The 25003-nt window shown below is 37.5% G+C and overlaps 1 protein-coding gene across 2 annotated transcripts; it reads left to right on the forward strand.

Moving 5' to 3' along the window:
* The first annotated feature begins 20192 nt into the window (after positions 1–20192).
* Positions 20193–21982, forward strand: LOC128740049 (RING finger protein 37). 2 transcript variants are annotated; one of them, XM_053835562.1, is made up of 3 exons: positions 20193–20282; positions 20353–20926; positions 20993–21982. In XM_053835562.1, exons 2-3 carry the CDS (start codon positions 20356–20358, stop codon positions 21583–21585), a joined length of 1164 nt encoding a protein of 387 aa, XP_053691537.1. In that variant the 5' UTR covers positions 20193–20282; positions 20353–20355; the 3' UTR covers positions 21586–21982. The 2 variants fall into 2 exon arrangements, with proteins under 2 accessions (XP_053691537.1, XP_053691535.1); XM_053835560.1 differs by having other exon boundaries at positions 20353–21980.
* Positions 21983–25003: the final 3021 nt, after the last annotated feature.

A 25003-nucleotide genomic window follows, 5' to 3' on the forward strand; every position in this document is an offset into this window, starting at 1 on the left:
CTTGGGTTTGTCCTCCAAATCCGGCTCGAAGGACCAGTGATCGAGCCGTGGGTGCTGTAGATGCCGGGTTTGGAGGGATTTCTTTCCGTTCTCCCAGAACGGTGCCAACATCCACTGGGAAGGAAATTCACTGCGGCTTCACTGGTAGCGTAGCACAATCTATCACTTCACTCGGTTATTGGAAGCAGAAATCATATATACGATCGCCCTGATCGTAGCGCGTAAAGGCTTGGCCTTTGATCGGAAATTCACTGTAACCGTTAATCTTTGAATCACAATTGCAGAGAATATTGAGATTCGGATGGTCATACACTTAAGATACACTTTGCTGCTTTGGGTTCAATTTATTAAAGTGCACAACGGACGCGTGTAGTGCTTCTAATGGGTTTATTGCAACTGGTCGTTATCTTACAGTAACTATCGATCGATGCCGATATGTAGCGATCTAGTTAAGCTCTTCTCATCTCTCTTATCAGAGAGTCAAATTTTATGGAGTGCGTTTAGTATCACGATATTTAGCTAGCTATAAATTCTTAACCTAAGTATATATGTAAACCTTTAACCAGTTGATTGGCACGAAAAAGAAACTATTTACATTATATAAATTTGCAATTAATAATAAAATTCTACAATTGAATTTTTCTATGATTAGAGTACTGATCAGATATTTCATTTAGTTTAACCTCTATCCACTACACTCGGTACGTACCGCCAGTAAGGAACTATTTTCTAGAGAGCATCCACGCGCCCAGCTGCCACCACCATAATATTCACTATTTTGGCATTCAAAAAACAGAAAATACATGTTCGAATATAGCTTAACCTATAACCAAAATACCCCAACACTTAACTATAACTGCAACATGTGAGAAAAATTCTCGAAAATCCATTATTTTTCGACCCCTTAAGAAAATGGAACGCGTCATGCCGTAAACATTGTCGAACGCAATATTTTTAATTACAAATAACTTTAATTCGTATAAGTAAGGCCATTACAAATATTTTAAAAAGTTTTTGTCCCTCCGGTGTTGGGCCACTGAAGGGGGGGGGGGGACGAAAAAAAACAAAGAGAATTTTTTAATCGAGCAAAAAAAAATTGAATTTTAAGCATTTTTATTTTAAGTTCAAACGTGGAAACCAAATCTATTCTTGCTTTTAATATATACGTTATTAATTTACATGCAAAAATCTACGATAATAAGACAAAAACGAAATATAATTTTTTTGGCCGATTTTCGGAAATTCCATTTCCATTTCTATTTCATGCTAGAACCGTTAACTCAACTCGTATACTCATTTTTCAAGTTTTTCAGGATGTAGAGCCCACAGACAATTGATTTTATAAAAAAATTTAACTCATCTTACAAATTATTTTTTTGCCCCCCGATTTTTCAAGCCAATTTCCAAGGGGGGGGGGGTGACAAAAACTTTTAAAATGATTTGCAATGGCCTAAGGGCATCTTCTACGGTGATCCAAATCCTTACTTTGGTCCAAATTTTTAGACCAAGCAGAAAAACGTTTCCGCACCGGTGTTGTAAATCTAATTTTATACCGGAGCGAAGTTGTAAATTTTTTACAACTCGTATAACTTTTGGTCTATTTCTGACTGGATTTGGAACAGCGCGAAGGTTGTTTTAAATATTACAGGTACGGGGGAGTGGCATATGCCACGAAAAAAAAATGAATATGGTGAAGTTTATAAAGCCATTGCCATTTCTTCAGTAGACCGATTGTGAAATACATTAATCAATTCATCTAAACTAAAATTGCTTCGATTTTATCGCTTGGAGTTGCATTTCTCATATCTGACATAAACAAACGAAAAGGCGAAATCGAACCATCCTTTGGTTTATTTCATCCCATCGGCAGGCAACCATATTTTCGCCGCCAACATCTCGTGTGTGCGAAAATGAGATAGTATGTCAGCACTGCGTTTCACTCAACTGCCAGCAGTCTGATTTGAGCCCGCTGTCAAATTTTGAGCCCAGGACATGCTGTCGCTGACGTTCACTGCAGCTAGATATGCAGATGTCGATGGGGTGGTTTATTTACATCATGCACCCTTTTGTCGATTCGCAACAGAAAATATTTGCATCACCGCTGGGGATTGATCTGAATTGAACCATTTCGCCAGTTCTATTTTCAATTTCGCTGTTCCAAATTTGGTATACCTCTGATTTAAATATAGACCACCGTAGAAGATGCCTTAGCGATAAAATCAAAGCAATTTTAGTTTGGATAAATTGATTAATGTATTTCACAATCAGTCTGCTGAAAAATCGACAATGGCTCTTTAAACTTCACCGTATTCATTGTCTTTTTTTTCTGTCAAATGTCACTCTCCCGTACCTGCAAGATTTATAACAACCTGGGGTGACATTGCGCATCTCGTTTCGAGTGATTTTCGTTCGAGACGCTCATTTGTTTAACGTGGTCAAAACGAACCAAAATCACTCGAAACGAGATGCGCAATGTCACCCCTGCGCGCTGTTTCAAATCGAGTCAGAAATAGATCATTTTGCGATGACGTCATTTTGCCGTCAAATGACACCACTTGGTGGCTTGTTTGCATGTTTTTTGTCACATCCAGCAGTTTCGATTTGAAATTTCGTGAAGGATTACTGCATCAGTTTTTGTAAAATGCATGTAAGGCACTTTCTCTTAAATACAAACTATAAATTTTTTATCATTATCTGCCGGACAAAGATAAAAAACTCAATTCAAAATTTAACACCATGTAAACAAACCACCAAGTGCTGTCAAAAAAATGTGGTTACGAGCTCCCGTGTAATCAGTGTCGGAATCTTCCATCGAGCCTTCCATTTTTCTTTCAACTCGGCACTCGCGACTGCTCTTTATCCCGTCTGTTTAAAATCTGATTCGAATTTAAGAGCTCTAGAAGCTTCTCCCTCATATTTCACAATTCTATACTTTTCTCTCTTTTATTCTCTTTACCCTCACCCTTTTTTTTATAACACACAGTCTGTCTCTTTCTTGAACTCAAAACTAGGCATGTACATGCTAAATCGAAATCACTAAGTTAGGTTATTGAATTTTTGAAACCGATTTAAAACACGTCAAATCTTATCTTATTATCTTATTTATTAAATAAATACTTCTTACTTTATTTTAAAGTAAAATATAGAATAGCAGAAATCTTTTTCAATTTATTAACATATATTTCCTACATCAGGGATACCAGATTTGTCTGCAAATTCCAGATTTTTGGAACGGTCGTGCAGATCATTATAATTTTGCAGATATTTGCAGTTTTTCTGACTTTTATTGTTTTGGTGCAGATTTTTGTTCGAAGCTCTTTAAACTTTCACAGACTTCCCAAAAAAGTGTGCAGTTTTTCGCAGATTATTTTCAAACCGGAAAATTCGTAGCCGGAAGACTGCTCGATTTTTTCGGTTTTCGAGCAGTTGCAGACATTTTTTTTAGAAAATATGGCATCTCTGCGTGTAATGATCTATAGACCAAAAGTTGTACGAGTTGTAAAAAATTTACAACTTCGCTCCGGTATAAAATTAGATTTGCAACGCCGGTGCGAAAACGTTTTACCTTTGTTATACTATATAACAAAGGTTTAGGAATTGGTCGAAAAACACGAAGTTGATCTAAGGCCCGGAGGGCCGAGTCACATATACCAATCGATAGGGTTCGACGAATTGAGCAATGTCTGTGTGTGTGTGTGTGTGTGCGCTGCTAATTTTCTATCGCCTATTTCTCGGAGATGGCTGAACCGATTTGTCTGCTATTACTCTTGTTTGAAAGGTATTATAGTGGAGAATATTGCTATGCTATCTGTTTTGTGGTCCGACTTTTCGTTTAAAAGTTATAAGCAAAAATGTGAAAACTACGTGACACGATTTTCTCCGGAACCACACAATCAATTTCAACGATCTTAGTACCAAATGAAAGCTCTTACTATTGCTAAACATTGTGCCAAGTTTTATTGAAAACAAACAAGTGGTTTAAAAGTTAGCCTTAAAAAACCAGTTTTGACAAGGTTCAAATGATCGCCTGTTTCTCAGAGATGGCCAAACCGATTTAGGCGCTATTAGTTTCATTTGGCAGGTAATATAGCCGGATAGATCATTATTGAATGGTTTTTTGATTGGACGTTTAATTTGAAAGTTATGAGCAATCGTATACACCACACCAAAATTAACAATTATTTATAATGATTTTAATCAAGATAATTTACCTAATTTCTATTATTTTTATATCAATCGAGAGGTTTTGACACTACGAATATATATACAAATTTTCATAAGAATTGGTTTTACCGGTCAAAAGATATTAACACTCGCGCCAACTTTTGTAACACGGTTACTCGCGCGCACAATAGCCCAAACCAAAGAAAACGTGCGTACTAGACTTTTGACTAGGAAAACTTGGCTTAAAGTTTATCAAACCTTTGGGAGAGTTTCTTGAAATTGAATGCTCTATCGTCTGATAGAATTTAAAATTTGATTAATCCCCCTAAAAGTGAAATAAAAAAATTATTTTTCTTCAGTTTCAATATAACACATTGATATGTTCTGCAAAGTTTTAGAGCATATTATTACAAGAAATTTTGCTGAAGACAGTAACCTTCTATCTCTTCAGCTAAGTTAGAGAAATCTTATTTATTGTATATGCATTTGTAAAATCAGTTTGTCTATTTTAGCTCTTTTTGTAATTGTTGTATGCCTTTTTTGTGTATTACAAAGCTGTGCAAACAGTAAAAATACACAACTTTGCTGAACATGGTATCCCTCTATGTTTGCTTGTTTAGGAACTGTAGAACTTTGATCATAAAAGATACCCTGATTTTGACTCCGAATTTTTATACATTTACACCGATACATTTTATACATTTTACATTTGCTGATAGTTTTGCTGTATACAGACACCATTTTTCTATATGAAGAAACGAGAGAAAATTCCAGTTGGGGCCAATTGCGGTACACCTTAATGCTGCTAGCTTCGTTTCTGTAATGTCGGTTTATGCTGATCTATTTTCCCAACAATTTAACGTATTAATGCATTGAATAATTATGACATTTTGCTCATAACAAGTTTATTGAAAAATATACGTTAGTTTTAACAGCGATTCGTAACTTTATAACAATATGGCATTCAAAAACCTACACGTGTTGTACAAAATGCAACAGCGTGAGTAACCGAAGGTTAATAAAAATTGATGAAATTTATTCAATAAAACTTTATTGATGTCAATCAAAAAGAATGGCATTACAGAAATTTATGCGTAGTTCAAAAACCTATGAACTAGACTTTTACTACGCAATGTATATGTTAACGAATAATATTTCCTCTTACAACTTTCTTTTACTTGCACTTACTCAAATTAGTAACAACCAACTTACTCTTACTCAGTAATTTCATAAAAAAAGGATCTATCAAAATTTATAGGTGCTGCTATTTTGTTAAAATTTTGTAAACTTATTCAATTTCCAAAAGTTTTATGAAAACCAACGCACTACGCAACGTTAACCAATAGATGAATTAGGTTCCGAAGACGTGTCGATTTCTATCTCAAAGAGCAATAAAACCGTATAACAAAGGTTCCTTTCACCACTAGGTGGATTAAATCAGGTTTTTCTGTTTGGTCTAAAAATTTGGACCAAACCAAGGGAAGGATTTGGATCACCGTAGAAGATGCCCTATAATGGAAGCTTCCACTCTACTCTTTAACACCTTTAAGTAGCCGTAAAACGGTTTGATGTTTACCCAAGTAACATTTTTGTTGTATAATAGGTTTAGAAGCAGTTTGTTTAGCAGAAAAAATCCGCTATTAAGCTTGTCAGCTAACCAGCTTTTTGGGAGAGAACTGGTTTGAAGGATTACCTACGAATGGCCGAAACACAAATGGCCGAAATAACGAATGGCATAATATATCAAATGGCCGAATCACAAAAGGCCGAATCACGAATGGCCGAATCACAAATGGCCGAAACACGAATGGCCGAATGTCATATTCGACCGAAAATATTCATAGCCTTCAACATGCGCAAACGTTGGGTATATGCTGTCCTTACTCACCGGCGCACACTCGCGGCCTACGGCCGTCTCGCCCTGAATCATCTAGGACACATTTGCTACTAACACGGTAAATACGACTCGTACCTTATAATGTAGGTGTATTTATAATCAAGAAATATGAGGTAAAAACCAGTATAAAAATTATCTTTCGTCGATATATGCTTATGTTATAATTGTAATCTTATTCTTACTGTCATGAATTTTCATAAAGAAGTAAATGCAGTAAACTACAAGTTTATTACCAAATTACTAAAGCGGCCGAAATATTTCATTAAATATCCCGCCGTGTCCATCTTTGTTGACCGCACATAGCAAAGCCAACAGTTGTGTCCATTGTTGTTGAACACGATTTGCTTTCCGCACGGTAGTTGGTAGTTGTCCTGTGAAAAATGAGTGCATCCGACGATTCATCCGATGTTGCTGGTTTGAACGGCGAAGAAAGTGCACCTGTCGTTAAAATTGTGTTGTCGCAGAGAGGAAAACCGATGCTTTTCATTGTTGGGATACTATTCAATAAAAACAAGCAGAAGCGGAATGCTTCTTATGCTTTTTTCATTTCACACAAAATATAATAAAACAAATATACGCGGCCCAAGCAGCACACTTTCCTCATTTCTGGTTACAGCAACTTATTTATGACTGAAATTAGTCGTTAATCGGTTACAACTAGTTTATAAAAACTGTGCTAGTAGGGAGACTAAAACAACATTACTCGACCAGTACAGACATATTTATGGCGGTAAAACGGCTGCAGGTTTGTTGATAAAGTACTTTTATTTGGTGTTTTTAATGTAATAAAAATTCTAGGCTTTGTCTTTTCTGCCGCAAAATTGGATACAGGAGTTGTACGACGCGATGGAAGGAACGATGCCTGAAGAATTGGAGAATTTCCTTACATATTTTCGGAATACTTACATAAGTGGGAGGAACCGGAACAACAGGCCATTGTTTCACCCCGCTCTGTGGTCAAATTTTAAGCCTGCCATTGACAAGCTACCGCGGATCACAAACAGCTTGGAAGCATGGCACCAACGATGAACAACCATTGTTGGTTCCCATCACCTGTCAATGACCAGGATCATCACAGAGCTGCGGGTGGAGCAAAAGTCGATAGAGGGGAACATCCTTAGAATTCTTCAGGGGGATGTTCCGAATTCGCGCCGAGAAATAGACGAAAAAATCTACTCGAAATGTGTTAATGCTCACAAAATGAGCAGCAAAAATTTTGTTGACGCAGTTGCGCGTTTATTAAGCGCTAAACAAAGGCGTTCGTAAAGCATGTTTTGTTTGTTAAACAGTAGTAGTTTGTTTTTTGTTTGATTAAAGTTATTTGTTAACTACTTGCCAATTCAAGGTTTTTTATTGAGTATTTAGGCATTTCGAAAAATTTCGGCCTTTCGTGATTCGGCTATTCGTGATTCGGCCTTTCGTAATTCGACCTTTCGTGATTCGACCATTCGTGATTCGGCCTTCTGTGACTGTTATTGAAATTCGGCCATTTGGATTTCGGCCATTCGTGATTCGGCCATTTGTGTTTCGGCCATTCGGTACCAGCCCGGTTTGAAAAACTTAAAGTAGCTTAAACATCGCTTATTTAAACACCATTTAAGTGCTTGCTTTATACAGCTTTGATCGCCTTAAACCAACCCGTAAACACCCATTGCTCTTGCAATTCAGCTACCGTTGTTACTTGGGATCGCCATCTCTGTAGTCTAGTCTCTGTAGTGTTAAACAGTGAATAAATTTTTATTTTTTATTTATATTGAATTTATATAACTATAAAAACCAGAAATGAATTGAAATGATTGGCTATCGTATAAGGTAAAAATCGATTTTTTGAGAAAATAACTATTTTTATGATGATGATGGTTTTATTAAGGGCCTTTTAACTTAAAGTCATTCGGGTCCGTAACTATTTTTATGTTTTCAACACTTCCTTACTAGTTTTCATATTTTCATTTAAACTTGCTAAATACTGTTTCGTTGTATCTAATTTGGACCGCCATAACTGTTTTCAACGGTTGTTGTTCCAAATTTTTATCTGAGCATAGCTGACAGTTTGCTAAAGAGGCTTTTTGTTCCAAAATCAATTCGAAATGTGATTGTTTCGCATGCGGCTTTTGTTGAGAAACTGCTATACCTTGGTGTTTGGCTAATTTAAAACCAGTTACAAAGCCCTCTCGGTAACCTTGATTAAAATCCTTTTGATACAACCGTTCTCGTCCAGCTGTGACCCCGTTAGCATAGCCGTCCTGAAAAGATAATACATCATGCGAATTCTCCTATAGTTACTATATATATAGTTCGGCGGATAGAAAACCAGGCGAATTGGCATCCCTGATTTATGAAATTAAATTTGAAATTATGGGGAAATGTGCAGGTTTTTACGAAAAATAATCACTGGCGGGTGTTGAAAATGACTAGTTCTATGAAAATAAAGTGTGTTTTTTTAATATTACTCCTGCATTTTGGATTTTGAAAAACTTGGCTCCGCTTTTGACGTTTATTTGGCTCCCGATTTTCTATCCGCCGAACTATATATATAGTAACTATAAATTCTCCATGTCATAAACATAATCTGTTTTAAACTGTCTTTAGCATAATTCAGCACTAACATTTCAGCGGAAACGCGAATTAATTTCTAAAATACAGATATCGTCAATAAACGAGTCATTAAAATGCGTTACCTGTTTAACGTGTTGTGTGATTTTCTCAAAATCCTTCTGCCAAATACCGTAATCGCAGTTATCCTTATTTCTATGAGCTTGGTCCATTACCTATAAAGATATTTGAAAATTAATATTTGGTCGCTTCTTTTGCTATCGTGTCAAAAAAGTAAAAACAGCGTTTTGATCTGGAAGGATTGTTTACTTAGTGGTTTCATATAGGATTGAACGCGTTGAAAAGTTATCGAAGATAGAACACGCGACATGAAACAACGCTGAAAACCCTACGCGGTCAGAATCACCAAAGCTCTGAAATATTTAAAATCGACTGTTTATATAGGGAAACATTGATGTTAGGTCGCGCAAAGTAAACCAAACGTACCGTAGAAGTGAAACATATGAACGGAAACTTCGAGCAGTCGAGCACTGACACGATAATTTCGACACAAAACCGACAATATTACAGCCCTGACACGATAACTGTTTTCTGCGATGTTGAGAACCCTGATGAGGTCTGTTGTTAGCAACGTTAGCAACCATCGACGTTGTTTATACCTAGGACATGACGTGCCAACTGGCTTCTTATTCTTCTTATTATTATTACCGCCATCCCGATTGAATATTCTTTGTTACACCACTGTCTTTGTCTGCACCACTGTTGTCTGCACATATTATTTTAAGAATAACTTCGTTTGCCGAACTACAGCTCTCGAATACGCCACAGTTTATGCGACCAAAATCATGTTTTGCATTTCATTTTGAAAATTAAAATTCGTGTACAAACAAAACTAATGTAGAACCAAGCATAGAACTACAGAATACAAAAGAAATCTAATAGCGAATTTATAAATTAACCTGGCTCAGGTCGATTAGCATTCAGTTTTAATCGAAGTGCTGTCAAAACGTTCATAAATTAACCGAGATTGCATTTCGGTTAAACTGACAGCATTCAGTTTGAAGCGCGCAGGTTAAAACTGTCTAGCATTACGGTTTACGGGTCGATCTGTCAAACTGCCCGTATCGTTCATAAATTTCGGGTTCGAGTTAGCACGAACCCAGGCTAATTTATGAATTCGCTATAAATTCAGAAATAAGAACTTATTGTCGTATTCCGACTAATGAGTTTCAGCAACACTGAAAGCGATACCGCGTTATATTTTCCAGTCAACGGTTGCTCGTCGCGCTCAGTCAATCAGAAATTGAGTCAATTTTGGGTCAACGCCGCGGTTGACACTTGGCATGTCCTGTCCTACACTCAAAATAATCCGCACATAACTAATGGAAAATTTCCATATGAAAATCCTTATGATTATAATGTGCCACATATAAACACAATCCGCCCAGAAGTACACATGAAAATTATATGCATATGAATAGTATGTGCAAATTTTAAAGGTGAATTTTAAAAACACATAAATGGTAACTGTTTGGCACATAAAGTTCATTTACTAGGTACATGGAAAAAATCTATGTGTGAAACACATGGAAACTATACGAAAAGTTTTCTCAGTGTAGGTTTATACACATTCAACCACCCCATCGACATCTGCATATCTAGCTGCAGTGAACGTCAGCGACAGCATGTCCTGGGCTCAAAATTTGACAGCGGGCTCAAATCAGACTGCTGGCAGTTGAGTGAAACGCAGTGCTGACATACTATCTCATTTTCGCACACACGAGATGTTGGCGGCGAAAATATGGTTGCCTGCCGATGGGATGCATTCAACAGTTTTTGCTTTGAAAATATCGGTGATCATCAGGGGTAACCCAGTGGGGGTGATAAACAAATTTGAACATCAGAAAACCTCTCTTGACCAATGATACTAACCTTGAGCATGTGCTTTTCAGTTGGAGCATGAGCATGACCCAACTAGCCTAAATTAACGACCATGTTAGCCCCGATGATCAATGTTACTCCGTTTCACGGTAAGCCAAAAAATGATGTCTCCTCATCCCCACAAAATTTCTAAACTAATCTTAAGTAATCATTGGTAATCATGATTAATTTTTAGTAATCACAAAAGATTGATTGCTGGTAATCACAGGTAATCAGTAAAGTAATCAAAAGTAACTTCTTTCAAAGGTGCATAGTAATCATTGCTATTGGAAACCCCTTGCGTCCAAGGCACTCGTGTGAATGCACTCATTGAAAATGCATGCGAGATGCGACCACAGAGAACAGACATCCAAGCGATGGGGACCTTGGATAAAACTTATGTCAAATTAGTTGGGAAACTATAGTGATGACACAGATAACAGACATCCAAGCTAGGCTTGGACCGTGTGTAAAAACTTGCAACGGTTTTTCGCAAGTGGCAATAAGCAGTATGGTGGCACTGCGATCACCTAAAATGTTCATTCGAAGACATGAGCGCAAAAGCAATTTGAAGCCTGCTCACACTAACACAAAATCCTATATAGCTGGGGGCCCTAGTGTATATTAAAAGAAATCGACACCCGCTCGCTCATACAGGAAACCCCATAAGGTACACATTCGCGACTACGATGCTACACCCTACACGGTCTCTTGTATACATATTCGAGACTACGAAGTTGCTGATATTTGTTTGGTTTTTGTAAGAAAAAAAGAGAAGAAAGTATTTTTGCTATTGTTTTCCCACAAGTTTTGACAATTCGGCATGGGTTTTCGTGTAAGTGCGAACAGGCTTGAAAATTTCATTCACTTTTGTAGTCACGAATTCGCGTTGAAAGCAGTAAGAGATTTCGTGGCTGCTCGCACTTACAGGAAACCTCGTAACGAACTGTCAACGTGTGAGTACAAAAAAATCAAAAATATACTTCCCTCTTTTTTTCTCACGCCTGAACAATATCAGCAAAACCGCGAATCACCGATGTTTAGCTTTTTAGCGAGAAAAAAAACAGAAGGAAATATTTTACTTTTGACATTACGCACGCATTGCCAATCCACAATGAGATTTCGTGTGAGTGCGAAAAGAATTGAACATCCTTTTTTAGTTTCGCGGAAGAGCCTGCTCGCACTTGCACGAAATCTTAAACGGGCAGATAAACAAAAGGAAAAAATATTTCCTTCTTTTTTTGTCATGAACAAACCTCAAAATATCAGCAACACTTTGCAGAGCTGCCAGATATTTTTTAAAAGAATTATTCTTTATCGAATTTAACGCCGAATCACGGAAACAATGATTTTGTGCATTCTGTTTCATCTATTTGGAATTATATTGATTTCTAATATAAACATATCTTTTAACCATGCCGTATTTATAATATATGTGTACAATATGTGGTAAGCTGAAAAAAGCGGGATATCTGGCAGCTCTGCCCAACACCAGCTGCAGGTATCGCAAGCGGGCGCTTCAATCACTTAAGAGAATGCAAGTGGCAATAAGCAGTTAGATGTCGCTAGAGTCATTTTACACACGGTTTACGAAGCTTTTTGTTCTAGCTTGGATGTCTGTTATCAGGCGCATAAAATTCTACACTAAACTCACAACAGCTAGCTTCTGGCGCTAGCATAACGCTTTTAGTCCATATATACTAGCGCCAGAGGAGCCAAAGGTTGTCAGTGTGCAAATCAAAAGAATCATTTAGTTGGGAAACTATAGTGGTAGTGACGCTAGCATATTAGGTGATTTTAATTTAAAATTTTATCCAAGAATTCCCGAAAAACTTGTTCCTGAATGGATGTCTGTTCTTTGTGATGCGACCATCCCCAAGTAACCAAGAGTTCGAATAATGGTGTCTAACGAGGGTTAAACAGCTTTATGTATATTAATTTATAACTTGCTAAGCAGCGTCCTTTTTAATAGCGAATTCATAAATTAACCTGGCTCAAGTCGATTAGCACTCAGTTTTAATCGAAGTGCTGTCAAAGCGTTCATAAATTAACCGAGACTGTATTTTGGTTAAACTGACAGCATTCAGTTTGAAGCGCAGGTTAAAACTGTCTAGCATTACGGTTTACGGGTCGATCTGTCAAACTGTCCGTATCGTTCATAAATTTCGGGTTCGAGTTAGCACGAACCCAGGTTATTTTTGAATTCGCTATAAGTAATTAACCGAGCTTTCAAGCTGTCTTGGGTTCGCTGCATAGAACGCTAAGCAGCTTCGAAATAAATTGTCAAAAACTAAGAAAGAACTAAAATTTAGCAGCACTTCTATGTTCTATTTTTATACTCCTACCTAACCTCTTTTTCGTTGCATTCGTTTGCTGTTGGGTTTGAACCCGGGTGTTCCGCGTTGTAAACCTATCCAGATCCACTGCGTCACCTTTGTCGTATACAAGCGATGTGAATTTTGCCAATGAGTTGTTCTTAAGTAAAAGTTCGTTTTAGAACTTGCAGCAGCTTTATGCAGCGCGAGTTAATTATAGAGCATAAAGTTTGGAGCCAGGCAATTAACTAGTAGTGAGATACCGACAGCATATGCTACACAACACAACACAATAATGAATAGCATTGCATTCTAATTTATACAGCCTGAATTCGTTAATTGGGCCACGACTGCACTCCAGCTGATTCGAAATTTCTAAACTCGAAAATTCCATACAGTTTTGACATTCAAGTTGTCACATAGCCCAATTAGCGAACACCCAATTAGCGAACACCCAATTAACGAAACTTTGCTGTATTTGTAATTAGAAATGTGTGAGGATTAAATTTATTCGAGTGAAATAAAAATAATTAATCTCAAATAGTTTTAGGTTCTGCTGGTTTGATCACCAGAAATTTAAACAAAAAAGCAGCACGCAGAACTTGTTAGCAACTAAACTTACTTCAGAACTTCATGTAGCATCCTAATAGCTTTGAAGTATCTATGAAGTACTCACAGCACTTCTTAAAGCATTTATGTCGAATTTGTTTATTCAATCCGGGTTGAAACTGGATGAATTTTATCTGTCAGATAGGAGCAAATGATTACAACAAGTTTATCCAGTTCCAATCCGGATTGAATAAACAAATAGAGGTTTTCCGTCAAAAATTTTTTTTTCGGTAAATGTTAGGTTTTGACTCTTAGAAATGATACCCACATGAAACTTTCTTTAATAAAGCTTCTAACTACTGTAAAAATGAAAAAATTAAATACTTATATTTCAACCCGTCACTTCTCGGATGTATTACATGCCTTTTTGTACCAGTGTCCTTTTTTTTTCACCACTTCGAAACCATTTGTGCCACTCTTTACTCTTGTGGCAAGCAACACACGAAACGAAAAAGAAGGTAATCATTAGCTTTTCATTCGTGTTGTCCTTTTCGCTCAACCGCTGATACACATATGTCAAAATCTGTTGTGCAATGCTGCCAGAAAAACTAAAAATTTTGATAAACAGTGCTGCCGAAACGAATTTTTCAAAACTCAACATTCGTGATTTGGTGAAAAGAAATTCAACATTCTCGCAATTTGCATTGTTTAAAAAATCGTAGTAAATTCTAGAGTCAACGAAAAAAATATATTTTTGCACCATTGTCACTCGTATTAGGAGTACTTTCGAGAAAAAATAAGAAAAGGAGGGGCATGATCTGACGGAAAACCTCTATTCGACATTAGTTCCACGTATACTTGATACACACTACTAATCAGCAAGAAAGTTCTACGGAACTGAATCTGAACTAATTGTGAACTTTCGAGATCGCGTGTCAAGTAATATTCGAACTTCTGGTTGCTTGGGTCACTGACGTTCCGTTAAGGCCCCCATACACGTACGCATATGTTGAGTTGGAAACTTGGTTGGAAATGAACAAAATGTTGGAGGGTCATTCCGGTCGAGCGAGAACATTTTCTTCTGTCAGTTTGGTTCGTGGCACTCATACACCGGCGAGAGTGTTGGGCGATCATGAATTCACCAACATTTTCGGCCAACATGTACGTATACGTATACGTGTATAGGGTAGAAATACTCACAGTAAGAGATACGCGGAAAGTAAAGCCAACGATTTGGCATCAGTGTACAAAAACTGCCAGCACTTGCTGCGGAGCAAAATGCTGTAGCAGTGTGACTTGATTGTTTTCAACATGATCTGTTTCTGTTTTGTTTACATCAACTTTGCACAATAGAGCGATATATCTTTCAACTTAATCAATGTGAAATGCATCGCAAAGCTTGATACACACGGTGTCCGAGTATAATATTCAAGGCGCGTGACAATGGCTTAAGTAGATTTCATAACTATTTCAATATTGTGCTTTGCAAGAAATCTTTTCATTCTCGGAAAGTTCATAGCAAGCTGTCAAAATAATTCTGTATTGAGCGAAGCTGACGAATTTTCGTTAATTGAATATCGATATTTTTCACATATCAATACGTATACTCAGCTGAGAGCATAATCAGCAAAAATGCTCGCATCACGTGACGATCTGCATTTTACATTTGTTTTATAACACTCCGTTTGACTTGTTTTATAACGTGTTAACATTTACAAAGCTGTTATATGCATGCCGCAATTAACTATTTCGAAAAAAAACTATCGAGATTTCGTCTACGAATATCGGTACCAGTTATATCGATACATTATCGCCCAATGCTGACCTCGCCAAATATTGAAGGATGTGCTTTTGTCCAGAGCTGCCATACAAATAGATTAATTTCTATTGTTTAGATATTTGCAACCCCATTCAGTACTTCTTAAATTTTGTTACTATATTTACACATATTTTTATGTTTACTTATGATATTCAATGAATTTATATAATACATATTTTTGAATGTAAGATGCTAAAAGACATTTTTTATGTAGTTTTAGTTGCTAAAGCATCAGTAACAGTTGCACATATAAACCAAAAAATATTTGGCCACCTTTCCTTGTTCTCGTTGCGGTGATTGACGATGCGGGTTACCGCCGCAACAGGATGAAAATTTATGTAAATAACCGCAATATCGTAACGATCGTAAAGGCCCCCATACTAGAAATACTCAGAGGTGAGAGATACACGGAAGCAGCCATCTTGGGAGCCAATCGAGCAGCGAGAGTTGTCAAAAGGGAGCCAATCGAACACGCAAACTGTTCGCTTAAATGTTTGATTAACAAGTATTGCGGTTATTTACATAAATTTTCATCCTGTTGCGGCGGTAACCCGCATCGTCAATCACCGCAACGAGAACAAGGAAAGGTGGCCAAATATTTTTTGGTTTATATGTGCAACTGTTACTGATGCTTTAGCAACTAAAACTACATAAAAAATGTCTTTTAGCATCTTACATTCAAAAATATGTATTATATAAATTCATTGAATATCATAAGTATAAAAATATGTGTAAATATAGTAACAAAATTTAAGAAGTACGGAATGGGGTTGCAAATATCTAAACAATAGAAATTAATCTATTTGTATGGCAGCTCTGGACAAAAGCACATCCTTCAATATTTGGCGAGGTCAGCATTGGGCGATAATGTATCGATATAACTGGTACCGATATTCGTGGACGAAATCTCGATAGTTTTTTTTCGAAATAGTTAATTGCGGCATGCATATAACAGCTTTGTAAATGTTAACACGTTATAAAACAAGTCAAACGGAGTGTTATAAAACAAATGTAAAATGCAGATCGTCACGTGATGCGAGCATTTTTGCTGATTATGCTCTCAGCTGAGTATACGTATTGATATGTGAAAAATATCGATATTCAATTAACGAAAATTCGTCAGCTTCGCTCAATACAGAATTATTTTGACAGCTTGCTATGAACTTTCCGAGAATGAAAAGATTTCTTGCAAAGCACAATATTAACGTTAATATAATACGGTAAAACAGTAGCGCCAGAGGAGCCAAAGGTTGTCAGTGTGCAAATCAAATGAATCATTTAGTTGGGAAACTATAGTGGAGGTGTCGCTAGCATATTAGGTGATTTTAATTTGAAATTTTACCCAAGAATTCCCGAAAAATTTGTTCCTGAATGGATGTGTTCTCTGTGTTCGTAAGTCGGCTCTAAATGATCACCCTACTAAACAGCCAAAGTAGTCGGTTCTACTGTTTTACCTGACTCACTGCGAATATGCGTATTATTGAAATAAAACGTAACCATACGTTTTATTCGTTTATAACGCATATGCAGTTAAAATCGATCTCTTTGTTTTGTGGTTTCTCTTCCCACCGAGAATTCTCTCACACCCACATTCAATACGACTTCGGCTGATCGAACAGTATTGATACCGAAACAAAGCAATCCAGCTTTTTACGCGCTATAATGACGGACGCTTTAAATTGTGTTCGTAATATGTGAACAATCTTTTTGACAACTCTGCATACATCGAATCTGGGACTCTCCTCTTGCAACACTACCGTGCTCTTTCTTTCGTTTACGTCAAAGAAGGAGAGCAAAAATGTGCGAAATGTAAACAAAACTATTGCTCTCCTTCTTTTGCGTAAACGAAAGAAAGAGCAACACTGCCGTACAGGAGAAGAGTGCCCAGTTTTGATGGATGCAGAGTTGTCAAAAAGATTGATCACATATTACGAACACAATTTATAGCGTCCGCCATTATAGCGCGTAAAAAGCTGGATACAACCTGTTTCTCTTTTTCTCTTGTTACCCCGAACGAAAACCAGCACACACATACATATTGAGGGGCATGCTTTCCAAAGCAGATCTAATACGAAGCAACCCATGCTTATATGTTATATACTACTCAAAACAGAGTGCCGGTACTTTATCCAGCTTTTTACGCGCTATAATGGCGGACGCTATAAATTGTGTTCGTAATATTCGAACAATCTTTTTGACAACTCTGCATCCATCAAAACTGGGCACTCTTCTCATGTACGGCAGAATTGCTCTTTCTTTCGTTTACGCAAAAGAAGGCGAGCAATAGTTTTGTTTACATTTCGCACATTTTTGCTCTCCTTCTTTGGCGTAAACGAAAGAAAGAGCACGATAGTGTTGCAAGAGAAAAGTGCCAGATTTGATGTATGCAGAGTTGTCAAAAAGATTGTTCGCATATTACGAACACAATTTATCCAGCTTTTTACGAGCCATAATGTCGGACATGTTCGTAATATTTGAACAACATTTTTGACATTTCCCTAATACATCGCATGTTTTCTTTCCGCGTGTTCACGGTAAAACTAAAGGAATGTACAGAAAGAAAACGTGCGATGTATTAGGGAAATGTCAAAATTGCTGTTCAAATATTACGAACACGTCCGCCATTATGGCTCGTAAAAAGCTGGATAGCGGCCACCATTATAGCGCGTAAAAAGCTGGATACTTTTCAGTTACACTGAAATAAATCACATTTGAATTTTTAATCTAAGTATCTGGCATATTCTCTACACAAACGATTGTTTATAAGTTGTGCTTTTGTTATTGCATTTAATTTGTAAAAAGTTGCATATATAACAATTTAGTTTCACAATACAATTATTGCGTACTACTGGCACAGAGAACAGATTAACAGGCTCGAAGGAAGTAATCGATTTTTTGTGTGTAAAATCTGTCGGCAGCGCCCTCCAGAAATAGTTTGCCAAACGCATCAAAAAATATTCATGTACCTTTATCAATATTTCTTTGTGCTGGAGTTACATAGCAGCGATGGCAGCGACATCAAGATTTAGTTTGCCACTTACTGCTCGAGGGGTGCTCTATTGAAGGATTACTCGTAGATTACATAAAAACCTTTTACACACTTTTTGTCAATTACCTGGTAGTCTGTTCTCTGTGCTACTGGCACATGAAATATAACGTTTAAGTACGTTATTTTTAGTGATCAAAATTAACGATATTTTCGATACAAGGGCGATATTTTTCGAAACCTTTCGAACCAACACGATCCCGCGAATACAACGCATATTCGCAGTGAGTCAGGTAACACAGTAGTCGGTCGATTCTGTATCCAGCTTTTTACGCGCTATAATGGTGGCCGCTATAAATTGTGTTCGTAAAATGCGAACAATCTTTTTGACAACTCTGCATACATCAAATCTGGCACTCTTCTCTTGCAACACTACCGTTCTCTTTCTTTCGTTTACGTCAAAGAAGGAAAGCAAAACTGTGCGAAATGTAAACAAAACTATTGCCTTCCTTCTTTTGCGTAAACGAAAGAAAGAGCAACACTGCCGTACAGGAGAAGAGTGCCCAGTTTTGATGGATGCAGAGTTGTCAAAAAGATTGATCACATATTACGAACACAATTTATAGCGTCCGCCATTATAGCGCGTAAAAGCTGGATAAATTGTGTTTGTAATATGCGAACAATATTTTTGACAACTCTGCATACATCAAATCTGGCACTTTTCTCTTGCAACACTACCGTGCAATGAGAACAAAAATGTGCGAAATGTAAACAAAACTATTGCTCTCCTTGTTTTGCGTAAACGAAAGAGAGAGCAACACTGCCGTACATGAGAAGAGTGCCCAGTTTTGATGAATGCAGAGTTGTCAAAAAGATTGTTCGAATATTACGAACACAATTGAAGATAGAATTAACAAAAGGGCGAATGTCGCAAGCGTAAACAAACCGAGTGAGGGTTGATTTTCCTATGCTGGTACGGCAAAAAATAACTCTCACTCGTTTTGTTTACACTTGCGACATTCGCCCTTTTGTTAATTCTATCTAGAATTAATAGCGTCCGCCATTATAGCGCGTAAAAAGCTGGATACATGCGAATCGGTATATCCCCCTGTAAAACTCCCATAAGGGTAGGCTGGTAAATGTTGCAAGAATCGGCCGATTCGTAGGAAGCAAAATAGGGCGATTCACCCTACGCGAACCAACTAAATAGGGGGAAAAGTCAACGTTATGGCAAGGTTGTCATCTCCCATATATTTGGTGCGTAACCTACATCACTGGCACTGGCACCGGAAAAAAGCTTGCTCACCCCTAGGGGGTTCCAACAGCAGTGATTACTGCGCACCTAAGAAAAAAGCAGGGGCTTGCGATGGGTGCCATGTTTTTGTTGCCAACATCTCAGCACATCCCGACAAAGGTTGGCAGCAAATTTACCTGTCAGACGGGCGCTTTTCTTGCAATAGCACCCTTCGTTAAGTCGACTGTCAAACACCGTTCGTTAAGATAGGGATAGCACCCCGCTGGAAAAAAGTTACTTTTGATTACTTTCCTGATTACCTCTGATTAATTCGTAAACGATTACAAAAGTAATCTCTGGTTACTACGCATTGACACGCCTTGCTGGAAACCCCTTGGCTCACCCTTAAGCTATGTTAATTCGGGTAACAAAACATGATGTGGGCTGTACGAAATGATGGCAGTTTGAGATTATTTCAGCAGTTTAATGCAATTTGTCAAATATTCATACGGTTTTGCAATATATTTTTCATCATATGATATTTTTTTGTAGAATGAATGAGAATGTGACCTCAGTTTATGCAGTTTTAGTGAAAGCGAAATGAGAAAAGATGTTCGTTACGCTAGGTAGGAGGGATTTTTTATGGGGCTATTTTCAGAAAAATAAAAAACCTGGCATCTCAGCTGTCAATTCAACGCCATAATTTGCATTTGCAAATTACAATATTTAAAATATTTATGTCTTGCCTTTGATTGCTTTGATTAGATTGGATTTGGAATATACATTTTTCGTTTGTTTTCAATTCTTTCTAGCGTTTTGTGGTTTGTCAAGAAGTGCTAAAATGTGTACGTTAAATTCTGGTCATTCTGGGTGACAAATACCATTAATTAATAATTGTTGGTTGCTTATTTCTAGACAATGATAAATTTTCTCAGCCGTAGACTGCTACCCAAGGTTCAAAGCGACGCAATCGAGGATGATTCGCATCCCGTTTCTAACTTGATTTCAGCAGATCTACAGAAATTGCAAGACGGGTTCTTAGCGTACTCAGTGACAAAACCACCAGTAGAGATTATTTTCCAAACATTTTGTCCAATTAGCATCAACAGTATTAAACTGTGGCCACGACTGGGTAATCTTCGCAGTACTTCTTTTGAAATTTTTGCGCAAAACAGAAAAGGCAACTTCGACAAAATTGGATTCGGAGAATCTCAAGAAACAGAATGTTTCGAATTTGTAGAAACTCATATGGGAACTACCCGCGCAAATGCCGTATCCAATCTTTCGAAAAAACAATTTATTTTATTTCCAACAATGCAACACTTAATTACCCATTGCTCGATTATTAAAGTTGTCATCCAAAAAACAGCTCGCTGTGCGCCTGTGCTCAGAAAAGTGGAAATATGGGCTGAAGCAGCAAATAGCAATAAGCAACGTGTTAAAAGCCAGGTCAAGGCAATGTGGTTTGGAAACACGGAAACCAAACAAAGTAATAGTAAAGAAACTAAAGTCAATTCTGATTCTTATGACAAAGACATTCCCGATGAATTTTTAGATGAGTTGACATATGATATAATGACTATACCCATGATTCTTCCATCAGGAAAGGTCGTTGACCAACGTACAATCGAGCAGTGCAATACAGCAGAGCAAAAATGGGGCAGACAACCCTCGGATCCTTTCACAGGCTTACTTTATACTGATAGAAGAAAACCAATGTTTAACGCACCATTGAAGGCTCGCATTGATCAATTTCTGATCAAACATTCTGCCACCAATAAATACCAGCATGTGCCCAGAACTGCAGGTTTCAAAATACAAACCTCCAGAGAACGCTTAACATATCCTGTTGCTAAGAGGCAGAAATGTTTACAGCCGACCGTTTTAAATTTATCTTGTTCTTCGCTAGAAAGTGCAGTTCTAGATGTTCTTGCAACCACCACTAGATATACTTTGTCCGATCCTATTTCCGGAGAAACAAACACAGCGTGTCATATCTGCATGGTGCGATCAGACAATATCTACCGGATTACGTTATGCAATCATCTGATATGCCGCAGTTGTCTGAACAATAAAGACAAATTATCTTTTATGTGTACGTGTGGCACGAAGTTTGAAAGTAAATTCATTGAAAAGTATCATAGGTGAAACAAACAACAAATGTCACATCGATCGAGTAAAATTAATAAGTTAATCCATAACAGATGTTTGAACTGCAACAATGTAATATCGTATTGCAGGATAAACTGCTGAAGTAACATTTTTTTTTTATTTTTGAAGAAATCATTAGGGTTGCTAACCGCGAATTTGTTTATTCAATCCGGGTTGGAACTGGATGAATTTTATCTGTCAGATAGGAGCAAATGAGCACAAACAAATTCGACATAAAACAGATTGAACACGCTAGGTTAGTACAAATAAGTCGTGTTTATGTGCATTGTATGCATAAGCAAAATTTAAAAAGGGCGAATAAGCCAACAGTCAAACAGAACGAGTGAGAGTTCATTTTCCTATGCTGCTCCAGCAAAAAAAAAAAAATAATCCTCACCAGAGCTGCCACAAATACAGATACACTCAACCCACGCTAATATGAAAAACACCTTGTTCAGATTGGGCAAGTTTGTAATCTGAATATTTGGTAACTCTATTCATTTTCAACTTGTGGTTTTGATTTGACGAAAACAAACGTTTTGAAAACATATCAAACATGCGCGAATTCTAATAGAAGAATAGTTTCTAAATAACCAAAGCAACAAGTTCGCTTGAGCCAAAATTAATTTAGTCATTTGCACTCAATCTTAATAAAAACGCGATCAAAATGGCGTTTTTCGCTCTTCACTATAAAGATTATTTATTTTGGAAATGAGCTTTTATGAATATAGTGGAAATTTGTTTAATTCGTATCATTCAACATACAAAATTATTGTTTGTCAATAGTTTTTACAATAACCATTTTAAAAAGATATAAGCATTTTTTGTTTGAAATGAGCGGTAAATGGAGCTGAGCGGTGAATGGCGACCTTATGGTAGCTTGAGTGCTGAAGAGAGGTAAGTTCCTCCATATGAGCTTTATTGCCAAAGCTCTTGAGCAAGAGGAAACGCATTAAGTTTTTTTACTTTTATTTTTCAGTTTACCCGGTCAACTTTAACGTTAATGGATCATTGAAGATAGCTGGTTTTGAAGTGACGATTTTCTTTTGGCGCTAGTATATTAAGACGGTTTAATGCACACTAGCACCAGAAACAAGTAGTTGTCACTCCAAAATTAGCTACATTCTTTGATCCATGATCGGTTTTTAATGTGAACGCATTCATACCACCGGGGTACAGATTAAAAATGTTTACTCAGATTAAAGAAGATCATACCAACGGGGGTACACGGTATTTGTGCATGCATACATTTGGGACCCAACAATTATTTCAGTTGCTGTGATTTCCGGCTCTACTAATGTTCCCTTGAATGTTCCTGAATTTTAAAGTACTCCATAAACTATTTATATTATTTAAAAGATTAGATCGAGAAAATTAAATACTCCGGAGAAAACGCTAGGGTCCCAAATTTATGCATGCACAAATATCTGTATTTATCTCGGTCTGTTCGACGTTTGGTTTATTCGCCCTCACGAGAATGACACATCCTATATCAACCATACCAACCTGTACAAAAAAACGTAGCCATTAGACATTAAAGCGGGCTCAAGCTGAGTCGGATGGTCGGATGCGTAAATTGTTAAATTTTGTTAGGTTTAGTTTGATTTTAGCCATTGGCGGAACTAGGGGGGAGGCCTAGGAGAGATTTAGCCCCCCCCCCTAGAAAAATTGACTTGACCGACCAATAAAATGGTCGAAAAAAATGCCGGGGCTATAGCCCCCCCCTAGAAATGAGCGCTACTGTGTTACCGGACTCACTACGAACATGCGTTGTATTCGCGGGATCGTGTTGGTTCGAAAGGTTTCGAAAAATATCGCCCTTGTATCGAAACTGGGGGAACAGGTACCTGACTCACTGCGAATATGCGTTGTATTCGCGGGATCGTATTGGTTCGAAAGGTTTCGAAAAATATCGCCCTTGTATCGAAAATATCGTTAATTTTGATCACTAAAAATAACGTACTTAAACGTTATATTTCATGTGCCAGTAGTACGCAATAATTGTATTGTGAAACTGAATTGTTTTTTATGCAACTTTTTACAAATTAAACGCAATAACAAAAGCACCACTTATAAAAAATCGTTTGTTATCGATATTAACTGCATTTACGTTATAAACGAATAAAACGTATGGTTACATTTTATTTCAATAATACGTATATTCGCAATTCGAAATATAACGTTTAAGTACATTCAAAATTAACGATATTTTCGATACAAGGACGATATTTTTCGAAACCTTTCGAACCAACACGATCCCGCGAACACAACGCATATTCGCAGTGAGTCATGTTACTAGGGATGGGAACTATCATTAAAAATCGCTACTGATAACTATCAGTAATTTCAGTACGTTACTGATAACTATCAGTAAATATCAGTAATTTTACACATCAGGGCATTGAAGCAAAAAATGGAAAATTGTAATATTATAACTGCGTTCTTCAATGTAAGTTTACTTTGTAATTTACCAAGCGGGTTTCACGGAGGCTCGCGCAACTACGCAACTACCCAGCAAATATGTTGGGAACACATCATGCCTATGCATAACATGAATCAGTCGATCAAGACCAGCAATTGCACTTACTTGATGAACACGGTTTCCCAGATAAACTGACGCTACTGATCAGAGCTATTGGATCGAGTGATGTGTTTCGTCCACATCTCGGGGACACACCCGTCGAGACGCGGCGAGGGTTGAGACAAGATGACTGATATCATAGCTAGGAACCTTGCGATGGTGGAGGCAACCTACGCCAGGTTGAAAGCAGTAGTCTAGGAAGATCAGATTAATAATAAATACGTCAAAGATCACATACATGAAAGGAAGAGGCTCCAAGGAACCAAACGCGTGCCTCTCACGGATAGTAACCCTTGACGGCGATGAACTAGAAGTGGTAGATGAACTCGTCTATTTTGAATTGCTGGTGACCGTGGACAACATTAGTAAGGCAATCCAGCGGTGCAGTCAAGCGGGAAATCGAGCTTACTTTGCTCTTCGCTATACGCTACGATCAAGAAGCATATGCTATCGTACGAAGCTGATAATGCACACATCTTTTATTAGGTCAGTAGTTCTTTATGGACTCGTAAGGTCGCTCACGAGGACATACGCGCCCTTGCCGTGTCCGAACGAAAGGGTACTGCGGATATTTGGCGAAGTACAAACTGAAAGCGAAGAGTGGTGGAGACGTATGAATCACGAGCTACAGGCATTGATTGGAGAGAATACCATCGTACATTTGGCGAAAGTCAGTAGGCTACGGTGGGCCAGACGCGTCTAAGAATGCCGGACGATAGTGCGACGGAAACAGTTGTCTTCAACAACCTTACTGGCATCAGGAACAGGGGCTCAATGTGCAAGATGGCACGATCACGTCGAAAGTGATTTGTGACTTTTGAGACGACTGGAAAA

The sequence above is a fragment of the Sabethes cyaneus genome, chromosome 1 (genome assembly GCF_943734655.1).
Source record: "Sabethes cyaneus chromosome 1, idSabCyanKW18_F2, whole genome shotgun sequence".
Lineage (NCBI taxonomy): Eukaryota > Metazoa > Arthropoda > Insecta > Diptera > Culicidae > Sabethes > Sabethes cyaneus.

Coding starts and splice junctions, on each gene's coding strand:
- LOC128740049 (XM_053835560.1), top strand. CDS start 20,356: ATGATAAATTTTCTCAGCCGTAGACTGCTACCCAAGGTTCAAAGCGAC.